The sequence below is a fragment of the Enhydra lutris genome, unplaced genomic scaffold (genome assembly GCF_002288905.1).
Source record: "Enhydra lutris kenyoni isolate GAN:26980312 unplaced genomic scaffold, ASM228890v2 scaffoldscaffold8, whole genome shotgun sequence".
NCBI classification, from domain to species: Eukaryota; Metazoa; Chordata; class Mammalia; order Carnivora; family Mustelidae; genus Enhydra; species Enhydra lutris.
The window spans coordinates 10,919,111-10,934,129 of NW_019154092.1; the positions used below are offsets into that span (position 1 = coordinate 10,919,111).

At 41.3% G+C, this 15,019-nt stretch overlaps 1 protein-coding gene across 1 annotated transcript in view; it reads left to right on the forward strand.

The window, feature by feature from the left end:
* LOC111142637 (L3MBTL4, histone methyl-lysine binding protein) overlaps positions 1–15,019 on the forward strand; it is a 378,206-nt gene that overhangs the window by 249,338 nt on the left and 113,849 nt on the right. Inside the window, exon 14 of the mRNA XM_022495947.1 lies at positions 8,090–8,263. Within this exon, the coding sequence (XP_022351655.1) occupies positions 8,090–8,263 (174 nt within the window). The remainder of the gene's footprint in view (positions 1–8,089; positions 8,264–15,019) is intronic.

The following is a 15,019-nucleotide window of genomic DNA, read 5'->3' on the forward strand; positions in this document are numbered from 1 at the left end:
ACAGACCTGTACCCCTGGGGATAAAAATATATGTTTATAAAAAATTAAAAAAATATATAGGTGAATAAAAAAAGAGAGAGAGAGAGATTGAATAGCTTGCCTGAGGTTCTGACGCTGAAAACTTTAATCCAGTTTCCTCTGATTCTTAAACCTGTGCTTCTCAGCACTCAACTAAACTGATTACAGTGCTCCATGGGTGTAGTAATTCTCTTTCAACTTACTAACTGCCCATTTTAGCAAGTTCATAATATCTAGCCTGACTTCAGAGGCTGCATTACCCCACAGAAATGTGTTTTTAGAACAAAATTTATTTTATCCAACCTTTTGAACTCTGAGTTCTGTAGCTGTCAATTTCTTTTAAGTCTACTTACGAAACTTTTGTTTTAAATATTTATGCTTTTTGCTTACTATGTGCATTCAATTTGCTAATACTTTTAATGATAATTAAGTGATGGTATCATCAATTTTCTGGGCAAAAAGCTAGTCAGAATCAGAGAAAATTTACCCATAAGTTATCCTGGGCAAATTCATTTTATTTTACTGTATTGTATTGTATTGTATTATATTGTATTGTATTGTATTTTAGTGGGGCAATTTCATTTTAAAACCACCTGAATTTGAAGAAAATTAGCTTCAAGACCTTAGAATCTCATATCTATACCAGTTGGTTTTTGCCTGTCTCTGTGTTGGAGAACAATATAATAGAAATTGTGTTACCTCCTCAGTTGATATTAGACAATGTTGTTTCTTTCTTCCTGGTCTATATTCTAACATGTATCATTTGTACTTGTTCCTTTTTTTTTCTGGCCTTGAGAAATTACTTAGTTTATTTGGTCAGCGGTAGTGATGAATATCCTGAGTATTTGTGCCTGCCTTTCATCCTCATAGAAGCAAAATCATAAACAATTTAAGTCATTAGCTTTTAAAAGTTTCTGTAGGGACTATTAGACATATTCTGTAATTTCAACAAATGCATTTCATCATTTATCATGTTTTTCAGTGCCATTTGGCCAAAATATCAGTATTTTCTTAAGAATAAAAGATGTTTGGGGCACCTGGGTGGCTCAGTGGGTTAAGCCTCTGCCTTCAGCTCAGGTCATGATCTCAGGGTCCTGGGATCGAGCCCCGCATTGGGCTCTCTGCTCAGCAGGGAGCCTGCTTCCCCCTCTCTCTCTGCCTTCTTCTGCCTACTTGTGATCTCTCTCTCTGTCAAATGAATAAATAAAATCTTTAAAAAAAGAGAGAGAATAAAAGATGTTCATTTCATTCTTATGCTGTTAAAGTTTAGACTACCTATGTATTAAAGATTGAAAAGGAGTAGCTTCTTTTCTTTTTTTTTTTTTTAAATATTTTTAAATTTTATTTATTTGACAGACAGAGATCACAAGTAGGCAGAGAGGCAGGCAGAGAGAGAGGGAGAATCAGTTTCCCTGCCGAGCAGGGAGTCTGATGTGGGGCTTGATCGCAGGACCCTGAGATCATGACGGGGACTGAAGGCAGGGGCTTAACCCACTGAGCCACCCAGGCGCCTCAGGAGTATCTTTTTTTCATAAAGTCAAATGACAGTGAGAACAAACCGTACTGAGTGGACTGGGAAACAGTGAGGGGCAGGGCGGGGAGGTTCTGCTCTTCCTACATGACCCGTGTGATGCCAGGCACCTGTCCCAGGATGGCTCTTGTCACCTCAGGGCCCAAGGCTGAATCGCAAGACAGGAAGCATTTATTTTTCTAGCTTCTTCCCATTTCCTCGCTGACCCCTCCTTGCTCTGCGCCTCCTTTGAGGCCTCTCATAGGATCTGATGGTGGCGGCCATTGAGAGCCTCCCCGCTGCCTGTTGTTCTGGGGAGGCAGACCCCTCAGACCATCTCTTCCATGAATGCTTCCAAATAGGAGGCCTCCGCCCAGTCCCACAAGTAATTCTTTGTCTTTTGAAGATAGATGAAGAGACTTAGAATCTAGTCTCCCTGCTCAGATATGATTCTTCCATGTCATCTTTTCTAGGTCATGGTAGGAAATTGAGAATATAGTTGACTTATAAGATAATTGAGACTAAAATCTAAAACACAATAGGCCTCATCAAGGGGTAGGTTAGTCTCTAATTTTGGCCTAGCTGAGGGCTTATTCCTAGAGAAGGGATCCCCCTGGGAGCTACTGTCTGTTTCTGGCAACTTCGCTTTTCAGGATTGGGAGAAAGGTTGTCAGTGATTTGACACTCTTCCTGAAATACTGCTGACCTCTGTGTTATTGGTGTTTATTTATGTCTGGGCGTACAGCACTGAGGGGGCTATTTCATTTTTGCTATTTTGCTGAAATTTGTCATGCTTCCCAACATTTTCATGTCATGCCACAGAGAGAAAATGATAATCAGTACTTGGGAACAAGAAGGAATTTAGAGCTTGGAGGAGGCTGCTTGAGGCTGGAAGGACTGACCTTGGACTCTGGCCCCTCCTGGCTGCCCTGAGGGCGCAGTGGGACTCTGGTTGGGAAGCTACCATTATGTAAGTCGAGACATCTCAGTTATAACCTTAGGGCCCAAACTGGCCACCGCCTAGGATCTGGTGGAGCATGGCCCATTATTTTCAGCAGAACAGGGTAGTCAGAGAAGCAAGAGCCAAATCTGCAGCTTGGGTATGAGAAGATGAACACACGGTTGATACAAGATGATGATCTAGTAGAACAAGCAGAACCGGAGTCCAGGGGTTTGGTGATCAGTAGTCATCATCTAGACTCAGAATCGGGGCCAGATGGGAGAATCCATGACACAGGTAGGGACCCCAGTTAGAGAGCGAAGCTTGGTAATAGAGAATAACTCAGGGTGAGGAGCACGTGAAGGACTGGCCGGGTGGTATCTGCAAAGTGCAGCCTCGCTTCTGGGTTGGGATTGAGATGCAGAAATCCCATCCTGGGAAGGAATCAAGAAGAAAACGGGAACATAGGGCTTCTGTCCCAGCAGGGCCCCCGAATTCTAGCTGTGGCAGCAGGTGAGGCATTTAAGAGCAAGGACAGAGGCATGTGCCTTTTTAGGAGATCCGGAGCCCACGAGACTGCCTAGACTCGTGAACAGAGCATGAGTACTGCTGACAGCACTGGGCACTGCTTCTGGTGGGGGCCTTTGAACCCTGCAATGAACAACAAGGTTTAGCAAATTATATTTGGCCTCGGATCAGGACTGATCCTGGGAATGTGGGGAAACTCACCAACCTGTGCACAAAAGGAAGGAAAATTCAAAGGCTGAGGGCCATCCTGGGCCGGACACACAAAGCAGCGATTCAACCTCAGGTGCCAGGCTCTGCTGCGTCCAGCCCTCCACCACTGCAGCTCAAAGGCAGTCAGGAATGCTTCTCTTAAAAGGAGTACAGGATGTTTTCCTAAAGAAAAAACCATGTATACTGATAAAATTTAATTTACTTTTCTGTTTATCCTCAGATATTAATATTATGCTTAAATAATCTGAAAAGCAAAACTAGTTATTTTATTTTATTTTATTTTTAAAGATTTTATTTATTTATTTGTTAGAGAGAGAGAGAGAACAAGTAGAGGGAGCAGCAGGCAGAGGGAGAAGCAGGCTTCCCGCTGAGCAGGGAGCCAGATGCAGGGCTCGACCCCAGGACCCTGGGATCATGACCTGAGCCAAAGGCAGACGCTCAACTGACTAAGCCACCCAGGTGTCCTAAAACTAGTATTTTTTAATTGTCATAATTTTTATGTTTCTATTTATGAAGAGGACTGTGAGGACCACGATTTTAGATCTGTTAGAAGATCTCTTTTAAAAACTATCTGGTACTTTTTAGTTTGCTTAGTGTTTACCCTCTGTTCATATGCCTTGGTGCTATTGGTGAGCTTGGAGCTGACATTCTTTACCAATTATTTGGTCAAACCATATGAAATTCAGATAGTCGACTGTCTTTGTCTTTTAGAAACTACACTTTTGGGGCGCCTGGGTGGCTCAGTGGGTTAAAGCCTCTGCCTTCAGCTCAGGTCATGATCCCAGGGTCTGGGATCGAGCCTCACATCGGGCTCTCTGCTCAGCGGGGAGCCTGCTTCCTCCTTTCTCTCTCTGCCTGCCTCTCTGCCTACTTGTAGTCTGTCAAATAAATAAATAAAAATCTTAAAAAAAAAAAAAAACAAAAACCCACTGAGTTGGTTGTTCTGGGTGTGTGTGATAAAACTTTTTTTTTTTTTAAATCTTTCTTTTTTGGAAAGATTGTATTTATTTAATTGAGAGGGAGACTGAGAGATAGCAGGAGCAGGGGTTTCAGCAGAGGGAGAGGGAGAAGCAGACTCCCCACTGAGCAGGAAGCCCAATGTGGGACTTGTTTCCAGGACCTTGGGATCAAGACCCATGACAAAGATTTTTAAAACTTATTGTGGTTTAGCTAAATATTGAGGAGGAAAGGAGGTTCTGAAGATAAAGTCTCTTTAGAAAACTGTTGACATAAGCTGAAATTTCTACAGCCTAACGCTCTGTTGGTCAAGGCAAAATGTCAGCTTCTGACTGATGGGAGAGTATACATTCAAATTTGAGCTTATTAGGACCACCATAGAAGGTGTAGAAACTGCGGGCTGAGGGGGAAGCCCTGAGTAGCAGTGTTGTGTGGAAGACACAGCTTCTTTGAATGAGCGGACTATTTTCCTGGCCCTCCTTAGTGAAGGGGGTGTTTACTACGTGCAGGAAAAGGAGAAAGAGAGAGCAGAAACTAGTCAGTTGACCCATATGAAAGTGTAGTTTCTTTCTTTCTTTTTTTTTTTTAAGATTTTATTTATTTATTTGACAGACAGAGATCCCAGGACCCTAGGATCATGACCTGAGACGAAGGCAAAGGCTTTAACCCACTGAGCCACCCAGGTGCCCCAACTCAGTGGGTTTTTAACGTGTATACACAGGCACAAGCACATGAGTAAGGTTCTGCATTTGCAGAAAGGCAGGCCAAAGTCAGAGATCCTGTATCGTTCACACAACAGTGTTCTCTGGATCCAAAGAGCACAAGTAAGCACGGTGTCGCAGTATGGAAATGTGTTCATGGCACAGTGGCAGGTTGGAAAGGGCGCAGACTACTCTAGCTGAGATGTTAACATCCCCTCTTCTCTTGTACTTCCGTGTCCCATCATCATCATCTTTCGAATTCTTCACCAAAGCAGGCCACACCTGGTATTGTTGTTTAATATGTTCTTTTGCACTTCACACTTCCTTCCGATCCGTGTAGCCTGGAGGTGAGGTGTCACCGGGCTTGCCTGGTGGAATCAGGAGGTATGGCACCCTGGTGACACTCCCGGTGTTCCATTCCTCACCGCTGGAGACAGAGGGGCTGGAATGGAATTAGGAAACAACAGACAAGGGACAAAATGACTAGAGGGACTGACTGATGAGTGAAGTTTGAGGGAACCCACATTTGTCTCCACTGAAGCAAGTCCCAAACAAGAGCGTCTGTGACAGCTGTCTACACTGCTGGACGAATAAGGCTGGGGGACAGAGCATCATTGCCGTGCAGCACGAATCAGGTTGGGGGATGATATGAAATTAAGAAAATTCATGACCGTAATACGTCATTTAAAAGTCTCAATTTGAGAATATGTATTAGATGGATAGCAGAGCTTCTGAATCATAGTATCTTTTTTTTTTTTTTTTTTTAAGATTTTATCCATTTATTTGACAGAGAGAGATCACAAGCAGGCAGAGAGGCAGGCAGAGAGAGAGGAGGAAGCAGGCTCCCCACTGAGCAGAGAGCCCGACGCGGGGCTCGATCCCAGGACCCTGAGATCATGACCTGAGCCGAAGGCAGCGGCTCAACCCACTGAGCCACCCAGGTGCCCCTGAATCATAGTATCTTAATGAAAACTTACTTGTGCTTGAAATAAACACTTCCCAGTTTCTCTTAGGATAGCCTCATGCTTTCAACTTTTATCTGCAGAGAGTTCTTTCTAGAATTTCCCTTAGATCTCGTACACTGCAGCTTAAACAGTTCACTGCCTCTGGGCTGTTATTGGAAACAGTTCTTTATCACATCTTAGCTTTTCACACAGGACTGTAGTGGCTGTGGGCATACTCTAGCCATTAGTCACAGCGAACAGGGTGCTGCTCTCCCCTGTACCTGCCTCGGCTTCTCTTTGCACAAGAATTATACCACACTTCTCTCCTGTTTCTTCTTTTGGTGATGTGAACAACCTCACATGGTGCTAATTACTAAGTGATCTATTTTGAGGCTTCACAAGAAAGTGCCAAGCAACTTTGGGAAGGTGGCTTATCCTGTGTGTGACTGTTTTCTTAACTGCACAATAAATCTATCAATATCATCTTTGAGTAGTTAGTAATAAATGTAGAAATAATATATGTTAAATCTTGATTTTTAGTGGTCTTCTAGTACACACTCAGTAGTGGTAGCTTTTTTGGTTTTATTATTATAAATTATATTTATAAATATATGTTAACTTCTTCACTGGGTTTATTTTCTCTAAAACCCTTATGATGTAGCAGATGCTCAGCTAATGGATTATTGAATCAGTAACTGAATAAACCAATAAATCAGCACCAAGTATTACAGATTACAGAACATGCATATAGAGAGGAGTCTCTTGTGTGTAGCAAAGGCTACTTATTCTCCCTACTGCCCGCTCAGATTCACTCTGTCTTATTGGGCAGGCTGATGTCATCCAGAAGATCAATTCTAGATATAGGTTGATACTAAAGACCTTCTGGGGTTAGATTGTATATGGGCTGTCCTTGGCAAACTCCATCTACTTGAAAATAAAGGAAGGGGGCACTTGGGTGGCTCAGTGGGTGAAGCCTCCGCCCTTGGTTCAGGTCATGATCTCAGGGACCTGGGATCAAGCCCCGCATTGGGCTCTCTGCTCAGTGGGGAGCCTGCTCTCCACCCCCACCTCCGCCTGCTGCTCTGCCTACTTGTGATCTATCTCTGTCAGATAAATAAAATCTTAAAAAAAATAAAATAAAGGAAGAACTGCATTGGTCCCTGATTTTATCATGCCATTAAAATAAAAAAAAAGAAAATGTTCATGCATCCAAAAAGAATTTATTATGCATCATATGTCAGCAAATGTACAGTAAATTGGAAGCAAATTCCTCAAAAAGACCAGACTGCCTAGATATCAATGCATTTGACTCTGTGCTTCCCTAGATGGAGAGGATGATAACACTATGAAAATAGTAACAACTACCATGTTGGGGTGTGTGTGTGTGTGTGTGCGTGTGCGTGTGTGAGATTTGTCATGGTTCCAGCACCCCTTGAAATTGAATCTGATTTTCCCACGTAACTGGAGAGAAACAGAAGCTTGAGAATGAAACACTTTCCCCCAGGGTTGCCTGCAGCTGACCCGTCACCCCTGGGCTTTCCCTGAGAGTGGTTCCCTCACTCCTAAGCAACAGCAGAGGTTTGGGGCTGCTTTGGAGAGAGGGCTGCAGGCACGGAAATCCGACGGAGACTACCAGTCTGTGGAAAGAATCAGATCATGTGTCCCAGTAGCTCATTGCCAGTTAGGCTCCAAAAAACATCCAAGATGGAGGATTCAGCCTTTGCTATGGTCTCTCCCTTTCATCTCAGGTGTTCCTTCACGTTCAAACACAACACTTTCTAGCAGGTTTCAGGAGAATTAAGCAGAAATACAGATACAGTATTTCTAGATACATGAACGTTGAGAAAGAAAAGCATAATATTCTCTGATAATGGTGAATATTTTTCATGGCCCATACTATCTGGTGATGTGGCTAATCAGATCAGGGCATACATATCAGAAGATACAAACTTTGAATCAGGTGTTTATATAACATTGCCATTACTCTCCCAGAAGCACATTATTACATTATTCTTAGATGTTTAGGTTTCCAAAATGGTAAAAACTATATGTCTATAGCAGATGACTATACCTTTCATTCTCTAGAACCAGTGTCTGTGATCTGGAACTTGAGAGTTCTTTGAAGGGCAGTATGAAAGGAAGCTTATTAGGGTGTCCTCAGTGGAAGAAGAAGGCCTCCCTCCAGTTCTTAAAATTTGGATGTCAGTCTGTCCCCGTGATGGTGGATTCCCGGTCAACTGCTGTAAACTGACAACTGTACGCTCGTTTTTATACAAACCAGTGCTTTTGGCTGCCCGTATTCAGACATGAACCTGAAAAAGGAGGCAACTCTTCATGATCGTCTGAGAGAACAAACACAGGCAAATTTGGAACCCGACTCTTCACATTTGAAACCGAAGAACCTCTGTGGCTTGAACTTCAATGGAAAACATGAAATGGTGAACAGTCAGCCCAGGTAAGGAACTTTTGAAAATGTAAACCGGAAAGCGAACCATGTAGAAGAGTAAAAGAACAACATTTTTAATAATAATACCTAGTTCCTTGTGTTTCTTTGAAATGATTGTTCACTGGCTCATGGGATTCATCTAAGGTTTGGTCTTCATTTAAAAAAATACTTTTTATGTCTTTGTTTTCAAAAATTTAGATTCACGTCTTTCTAGATGTACATGTTACATGTGAGCAATAAGAAAGCACATCTCATCTATAAAATTCCCTAAGATTCGCTTTTGCCTTGAGAACATCTTTGTTCTGTGGGATGGTTTCAGAGATGGACTCTTTAGGACGTGGAGTATGGCGTCCGCTCCATCCTACCAGGATTTCCTGTCCTGCTTGATATCTGCCTTGTCCTTGTTAATCCAGGTGCGATTTCTTCTAACTCGGAACAGTTTCCCTGTTGATTCATTGGTAACACATGATCCTTCGGTTCTTAAATGCGAACTTAAAGCAACAATTTCCAATTTTCGTTTACATGTTAACTGTTTTATAGGGAGCTGCAAATGCAACCTTATTTTTTATATGTTTTAACCTATGGCAGGAATTATAAACACAGAAAAATCTGACACTCAGTAAATAGTGGGAGACCAGACAGAGGAGGAGCCAAGAAAGGCTGGTCAGAGAAGCGAGGAGCGAGTGTTTTTCAGACCCTGCTGCAGGCAGAGGCACTCCTGTTCAAGCCCTTCAGAAACTGCAGACTCCCTGAGCTCTGAAGGAACGGTTACTTGAGGGGGGCTGCTGTTTCTCCCCAACCTCCAGAGCCTTGCTCTTTTCACTCAGCCCTGGGTGGAAGGAAGAAGCAGGTGCCTCTCATCATGTGGGAGCCTGAGCTTCCACTGGAACAACTTTCTGCCCCTTTATGCCTTCAGTCCCAGCGAGGCTGCTGCTTCCCTCTCAACAAGACACCTGTTCATTGGGAGAGTTTGGTGCAAAGTTTGGGTTTTGTTTGTTTTGTTTTTTCAAGCAAATGTTGGTATAGCATACTTGGGTGGCATTTCCTTCTTGTTGAGTAGTTGATTTTGCTTCTGCACACCTCTGTGCAGATTACCTCTCCTTTACTGCACCATCTATTTCCTGTAGATACGCATGCCTATTTTCGTAGCTGTGTCGTGCATTTTTTATTATTTGTTAGATGCCCACTTCTCTTGTTGAAACTTCACAGGGTCTAGCTGTTCTTTACTGCCTCTTTCCCACCCACACTGTTTACAACTGTAAGTAGTTGAGAGCTCCATCATCCTTTCTGTGTCCTAGTTGAGGGAGAACTTTTTCCTTTCCTTTTTTAAAAACTGATTTCCAAGGAATGGTGTTTATTTATCCCAGAATTATAGAGATCAGTACATCCTTTTGCTCATATTCTTTCTGTTCTGTTACCTTTTTATTTCCCAAATAAAAACTTAGCTCGTGTCTCTTTGTAAACATTTTAGACATTCATCCTCAATGTCAAAAGTCAGAGAGACAAAACAGATCTTTGAACCGCTTCAAAAAAAACCAAAAAACAAAAAACAACTGTTAAACCGCCACATTCTCTGAGGCTAGCTAAGCCTTTCTTTTCAGCAAACACGGATATATGGCCTCTCCTCTCTTGAACTCCTCTTTGGAACTTACTCTTTTCAATACATTATTCTATGCTTTACCATTTTGAAGGGGATTTACACTGAAATAGATCAGATAAGCATAATTACCACAGATAGAAAGAAGAAGTAGAGAACGTTAGTTGATTACCACATAGAAAAATCACACATGACCCTATCCTGTGGAATCCTTTTCATGTACGCCCAGTGCTGTGTAAGTAACTGGGCGAGGGGAGGGGAGTCATACCGTGCACATCTTGAATTCCTTCTTAAGCCTTCTTTTGTTTTCCAGTCTCAAGACCAAAGCCCTCCTCGTGCTTCAGTCCCAGTCCACTTCTTTTCATTTAACCAGCTGTCATGACAATGCTTGCGCAGTATTGGCTGGAGTGCCCACTTTGATTCTACCCCCATCTCTATGACGTCCTGCTCATGGTCTAGAATTCCAGGGAGGGGGAAAAAGAGAGCAAAGAAATCATCAAGGAATCATATGTAACACTAATTATGAGCAGAAAAAAATATATTTTAATTCTCTTCACAGTTTACTTGTTTTGGTTTCCTGAGGCTGAGTTTGCTCTAACCCAAATCATTGCTCTTAAAAATCACAAGACAGTAGATATAGGTGGAGGATATTTAAATTCTATCTCTTTCTTCTATCTGTTGAGAATGATTCTCACCTGGCTCATGTCCAAGGATAAGAATGAGGGATAAATTAATGAAAATGAGAGTTACAGTTTCCATCCCCCCTCCCATCCATCCATCCATCCATCCACAAATACATCACTGAGCTACCGACAGGCCTTCTGTAATTGCTTATATGAGCAACACTTGTCACCTTAGAATCTCAGACTTCTGACAACTCAAGTGCAAAATGTAAAATTAATTCTTGACATTCTTCCCAAATCAATTAGATGCTGCCCAGAAATTTAGGGAATTTTGTCTTTTCCCTAATTGCATCCCAGTTTTGTAATTACTTTTTAGAAGTGTATTTGTTTCCATATTAATCTTGGTAGAGGGAATTATTATTAGTAAATCACTTGATTATGTTCACATTTTCTGAATAGAAGGTCAGGTTTTAAAATTGAGTAGATTATATACTACTAGATGTTTACAAGATTCACATTCATGGAAGTAATATTATATGTTAACACAACTCTTAAAGACCCAGTCTCACAATAGGTCCTCATTACTGAAAGACTATCCTTTTCCCTTTATGCTAATAGAGTGAGAACTATTACATTCCTGGTGCAGTAAGTACAGGCAAATGATCTTGTACTTGAGTTTCTTTCATTTAGGTATATACTTACTCTAGAGGAAAGGGGTATTTTTAATTTGACAGTTTATAGTTTGCACATACATTACCTTTGAAGCTTCCCATAATCTTGTGATTTAGGCAAAACAGATGTTACTGTCAGCATAGTATTGCCATTTATAGGTGAAGAAATTGAGATCCTTAATAATAACTGATTTGGGACCCAAATATAGGTGTTCTGGTTCAATCTGGCATATTCCTGTTTCAGTAAACTAATAATAGTAACACTAGAAGTATCAGTAATAATAACTATCTAATATTAATATCACCCACACTTTGGGCCATAAAACACTGTGTTAAACAGTCTGTATGCATCATGTTAGTTTAATTTGATCCTTACAACAACCCTATGTGTAGTAAGTATTCTTATTCTGATTTTATAATGTGGACACTGCAGGTTCAGAGAGGTTGGGCAGAGTTGGCAGGATCGCACAGACAATTAGTAAGAAAGTTAGGATTTGGGTCTAGAATGGCCTGACTCCAAATCTTATACACGTTTCAACTACGTTAGACTAGCAAAAGAATGTCAGCTTAACGCTCTGAAGGGTTTGGCTGAATTTATGTCTAGATGACTTTCTACTATGTCTGATTTTCAGGGTCATCTTGTGATGCATTTATTTCTTATTTCTTGAAAACAGAACTATTGGAAGGGAAGAATCTTACCATGATTTCCCCAAACTATTTGTTTTTATTTATAGTATATATAATACAATATCTTCTATCTTGAACACATTTCATTATAATAAACTAAAGGCCTCTCTCTGCAATGTGGGAGTAAAATTATACTCATTAAAACAGTTTCATCATATCAAAATTACTTTGAAATGCAACTGTCCCTTCCCCCCTTATTATCTGTTAGCTGGCTTCCCTGGGTCTGAGTGGAGCATTTTTTTTCCAGCATTTCCCAGCCACCTAAGTATTCTTTAATAACTTCTTCTGCCTCCCCAAAGCAGCTTAACATATTCTAATTTACATAATTTGTAGAACACCATTGTTAATATTCAGTCATATTCATACTCATTGCTATTAAGAAAAACCTAAGAGGGACACCTCAGTGGCTTAGTCATTTAAGCATCTGACTCTTGATTTTAGCTCAGGTTATGATCCCAGGGTCATGAGATCAAGTCCCCATTAGGCTCCGTGCTGCTGAGCATGAAGCCCGCTTACGTTTCCCTCTCTTCCTCTGCCCCTCCTCCAAGCACACTCCCCCTCTCTCTCAAAAACAAACAAACAAACAAAAAAAATCTAAGAAAATGCCTAGTAAATTTCATTTTTCTTTCCCCTAATGCCTTCTATATTATAAATTTTATGCACTTCCCTAAGGCCTATACTGATAATAAAAATGACTGAGGAAGCTATGGTAATCAGAGAGAATGGCGTGTAGTGAAATAGTTCCTTAATGATTCTCATAATAAATTGTTCTGCCGTGAGCCAGCTAGTTTATTTCCACTACTCAAATTAGCTGGCCCCATAAATACCTGCTTTGGGGTCCATTCTCAGAATTAAAACAGTGTTAGTCTGTTGTTTCCTCTATTAACCTTCCAAGTCATTACATAGGTTTTCCTTAATCCATCAATGTTTTTCTCACAACTTCCCACATAAATTCTCTGCTTGGGGAGATAAAGCCTACTCAGTGTCCCACTCACTCCCTATAATCACCCACAATATTGTTTTTATTCCTGGGCCAGTGCCTTTGTTCCCATTCTTCCTACTTTATCTACTCCCACCTGCATCTTCTCCCTTCTCAGAGGCTCAGCTGTATCCTTAAAGTTTTCTACAGCAGTTCCAGCCCATATGAGCTTTTTGATGTCAGATACTGCATCGTTCATACACATTTCTGTATTTCTGACACTTAGTATAATGCCTGATGCTCAGTAGGCACTCAACCAATTAAATAGGTTTTGAGCAGCTGCTTTGTGCCAGGGACTTGGTAGGTTTGGGGATATGGATCCAATAAGAGATAGTCCCATTCCTTGTTCTTAACACTCCTTTATGCTTTGGTCTATACTACACATCAACAGCTTGTTTGTCTGTGTCTACATGGGCCTTCTTAGAGCTTACTTTATATGTGTGCCTCATTTTCTCAAAAGAACAGGAAGCTGCTATAGTGTATGAACCAGTTTTCATTATAGTGTATGAACCAGTTTTCATTTTGTTTTTTCCCTCATTCCTGGTCACATTATAGATTCTTAGTAAATCTAAGTTGATTGGTTCAGGTGTATTCATTAGTTTGTGTCTTAAAGTCTCAATTTCCTCATCTGTGAGATGAATATAATGTATGAGGTGTAGATCTTGAATATAGATATATAGAAAGTATGACTGGGCCTGACACATAATAGAAACTATTGATATCTTTTTCCATTTTTATAAAAACTGTTGATTTTAATGTCTTGCAACTAGGCCAGTTCTAATTTTGTATGTATGACACACCTTTGCCCCCAAAATAGAAATTTAAACCTTTATTTAGTCTGAATTCTTCCTCTGCATCTGAAACGCATTTACACCGCTTAATCAAGTGAGCAGTGGTCAAATGTCAGGATTTTTCCTGGATACCCAGGAAACCTTCTGTACAGGTTGTGGCTAGACAGGAAACCCCCCACCATCCAGACAAACTCCCTCCTTCTCCACACCTCTAGGCACACTCTGAGGGACCTCTAGGGGTTATGACAATCCTGGGGTTTATAGTGGAAAGGGACTCCCAAGATCATGTAGTCCTGCTTCTTCAACAGAGAAATAAGATTACCAGAGCCAAAGAATTAAGTTCCCTATTGACACTGTCATGAATGGCCACTCGAAGCCCTCTGACTTCTGGGTCATTGCTCTGCTCACTCTTCCTTACCTCTTCCTCCTCTAGAATTAAGATTAGGTCAGAATAGAACTGGTTTATGAATGCCTGAATGACACTTAGCCTTGCAGAATTGGGATCCTGACTATAGCTACTTCCTGAAATTGGATTCATTCATTCATTCATTCATTCAACATTTATCCTTTGAACAAATAAATACTTACAAAAGTTGTATTCCAAACTCTAGTGATACAGCTAGAAGAAAGCAGACAAAAATCCTTGTCTTCCATAAGCTTTCACTTGGTGGTAAGAACATGGCCCAAGCTAGTGAAGTGGTGGGATGAGGTCTTAAACTCAGGCAAGAAGAGTTGGCAGAAGGCATGTTGATTTACTCATTGCATCAACATTTATTTGTTCAGCAAATACATGTGGAGCTTCTACTGTGGCTGAGTGGTATGGCAGGTGCCAAGGATATGGCAGGGAACACAACTGCCCCATCCCTGCATGGAGCATATTGCCAGGAAGTGGAGGGGAGGAGAGCAAACAGAAGTAAACCATAGACTGTTTGGTGGCTAAGTGCCACCAAAGTAACAAGGGAGTGAACAGGCAACATTTGCAAAGTTTCCGGCAGTTTCCTATCTTAACCTCCTAGAGACCATAAGCAGATCCACGCCATTAGGGCAAAAAGTGGGGGGGGGGGGGGTTCTGTTGAATATTGTGCAAAATGAGAAGGAGTTGTGTCAAGATCAGCTCAGGAACGTAGACAGTGACGGTGCTACGGGAAAAGGACTTGGCCCTCATGGGATTCTTCACGCCTTGCTTCCTGTGGCACCTCGTAATAGTCTGGTGGTTTGTAAACAAATTTACACTTCTGCTGGAATGTTATAAAATATTCAATGTATGCCTTAAAAAGATCTTTAAAAATATTTCTCTGAGCTGGTTCTCACGAGGCATTTTATAATTTATTGTGGATCTCTGGATTTCTGGAATCCTGCCTTGGCCCAGCCTCTTAGTAATTAAATGCTTCAGAACAGTGTGTGCTAAGATGTCCAT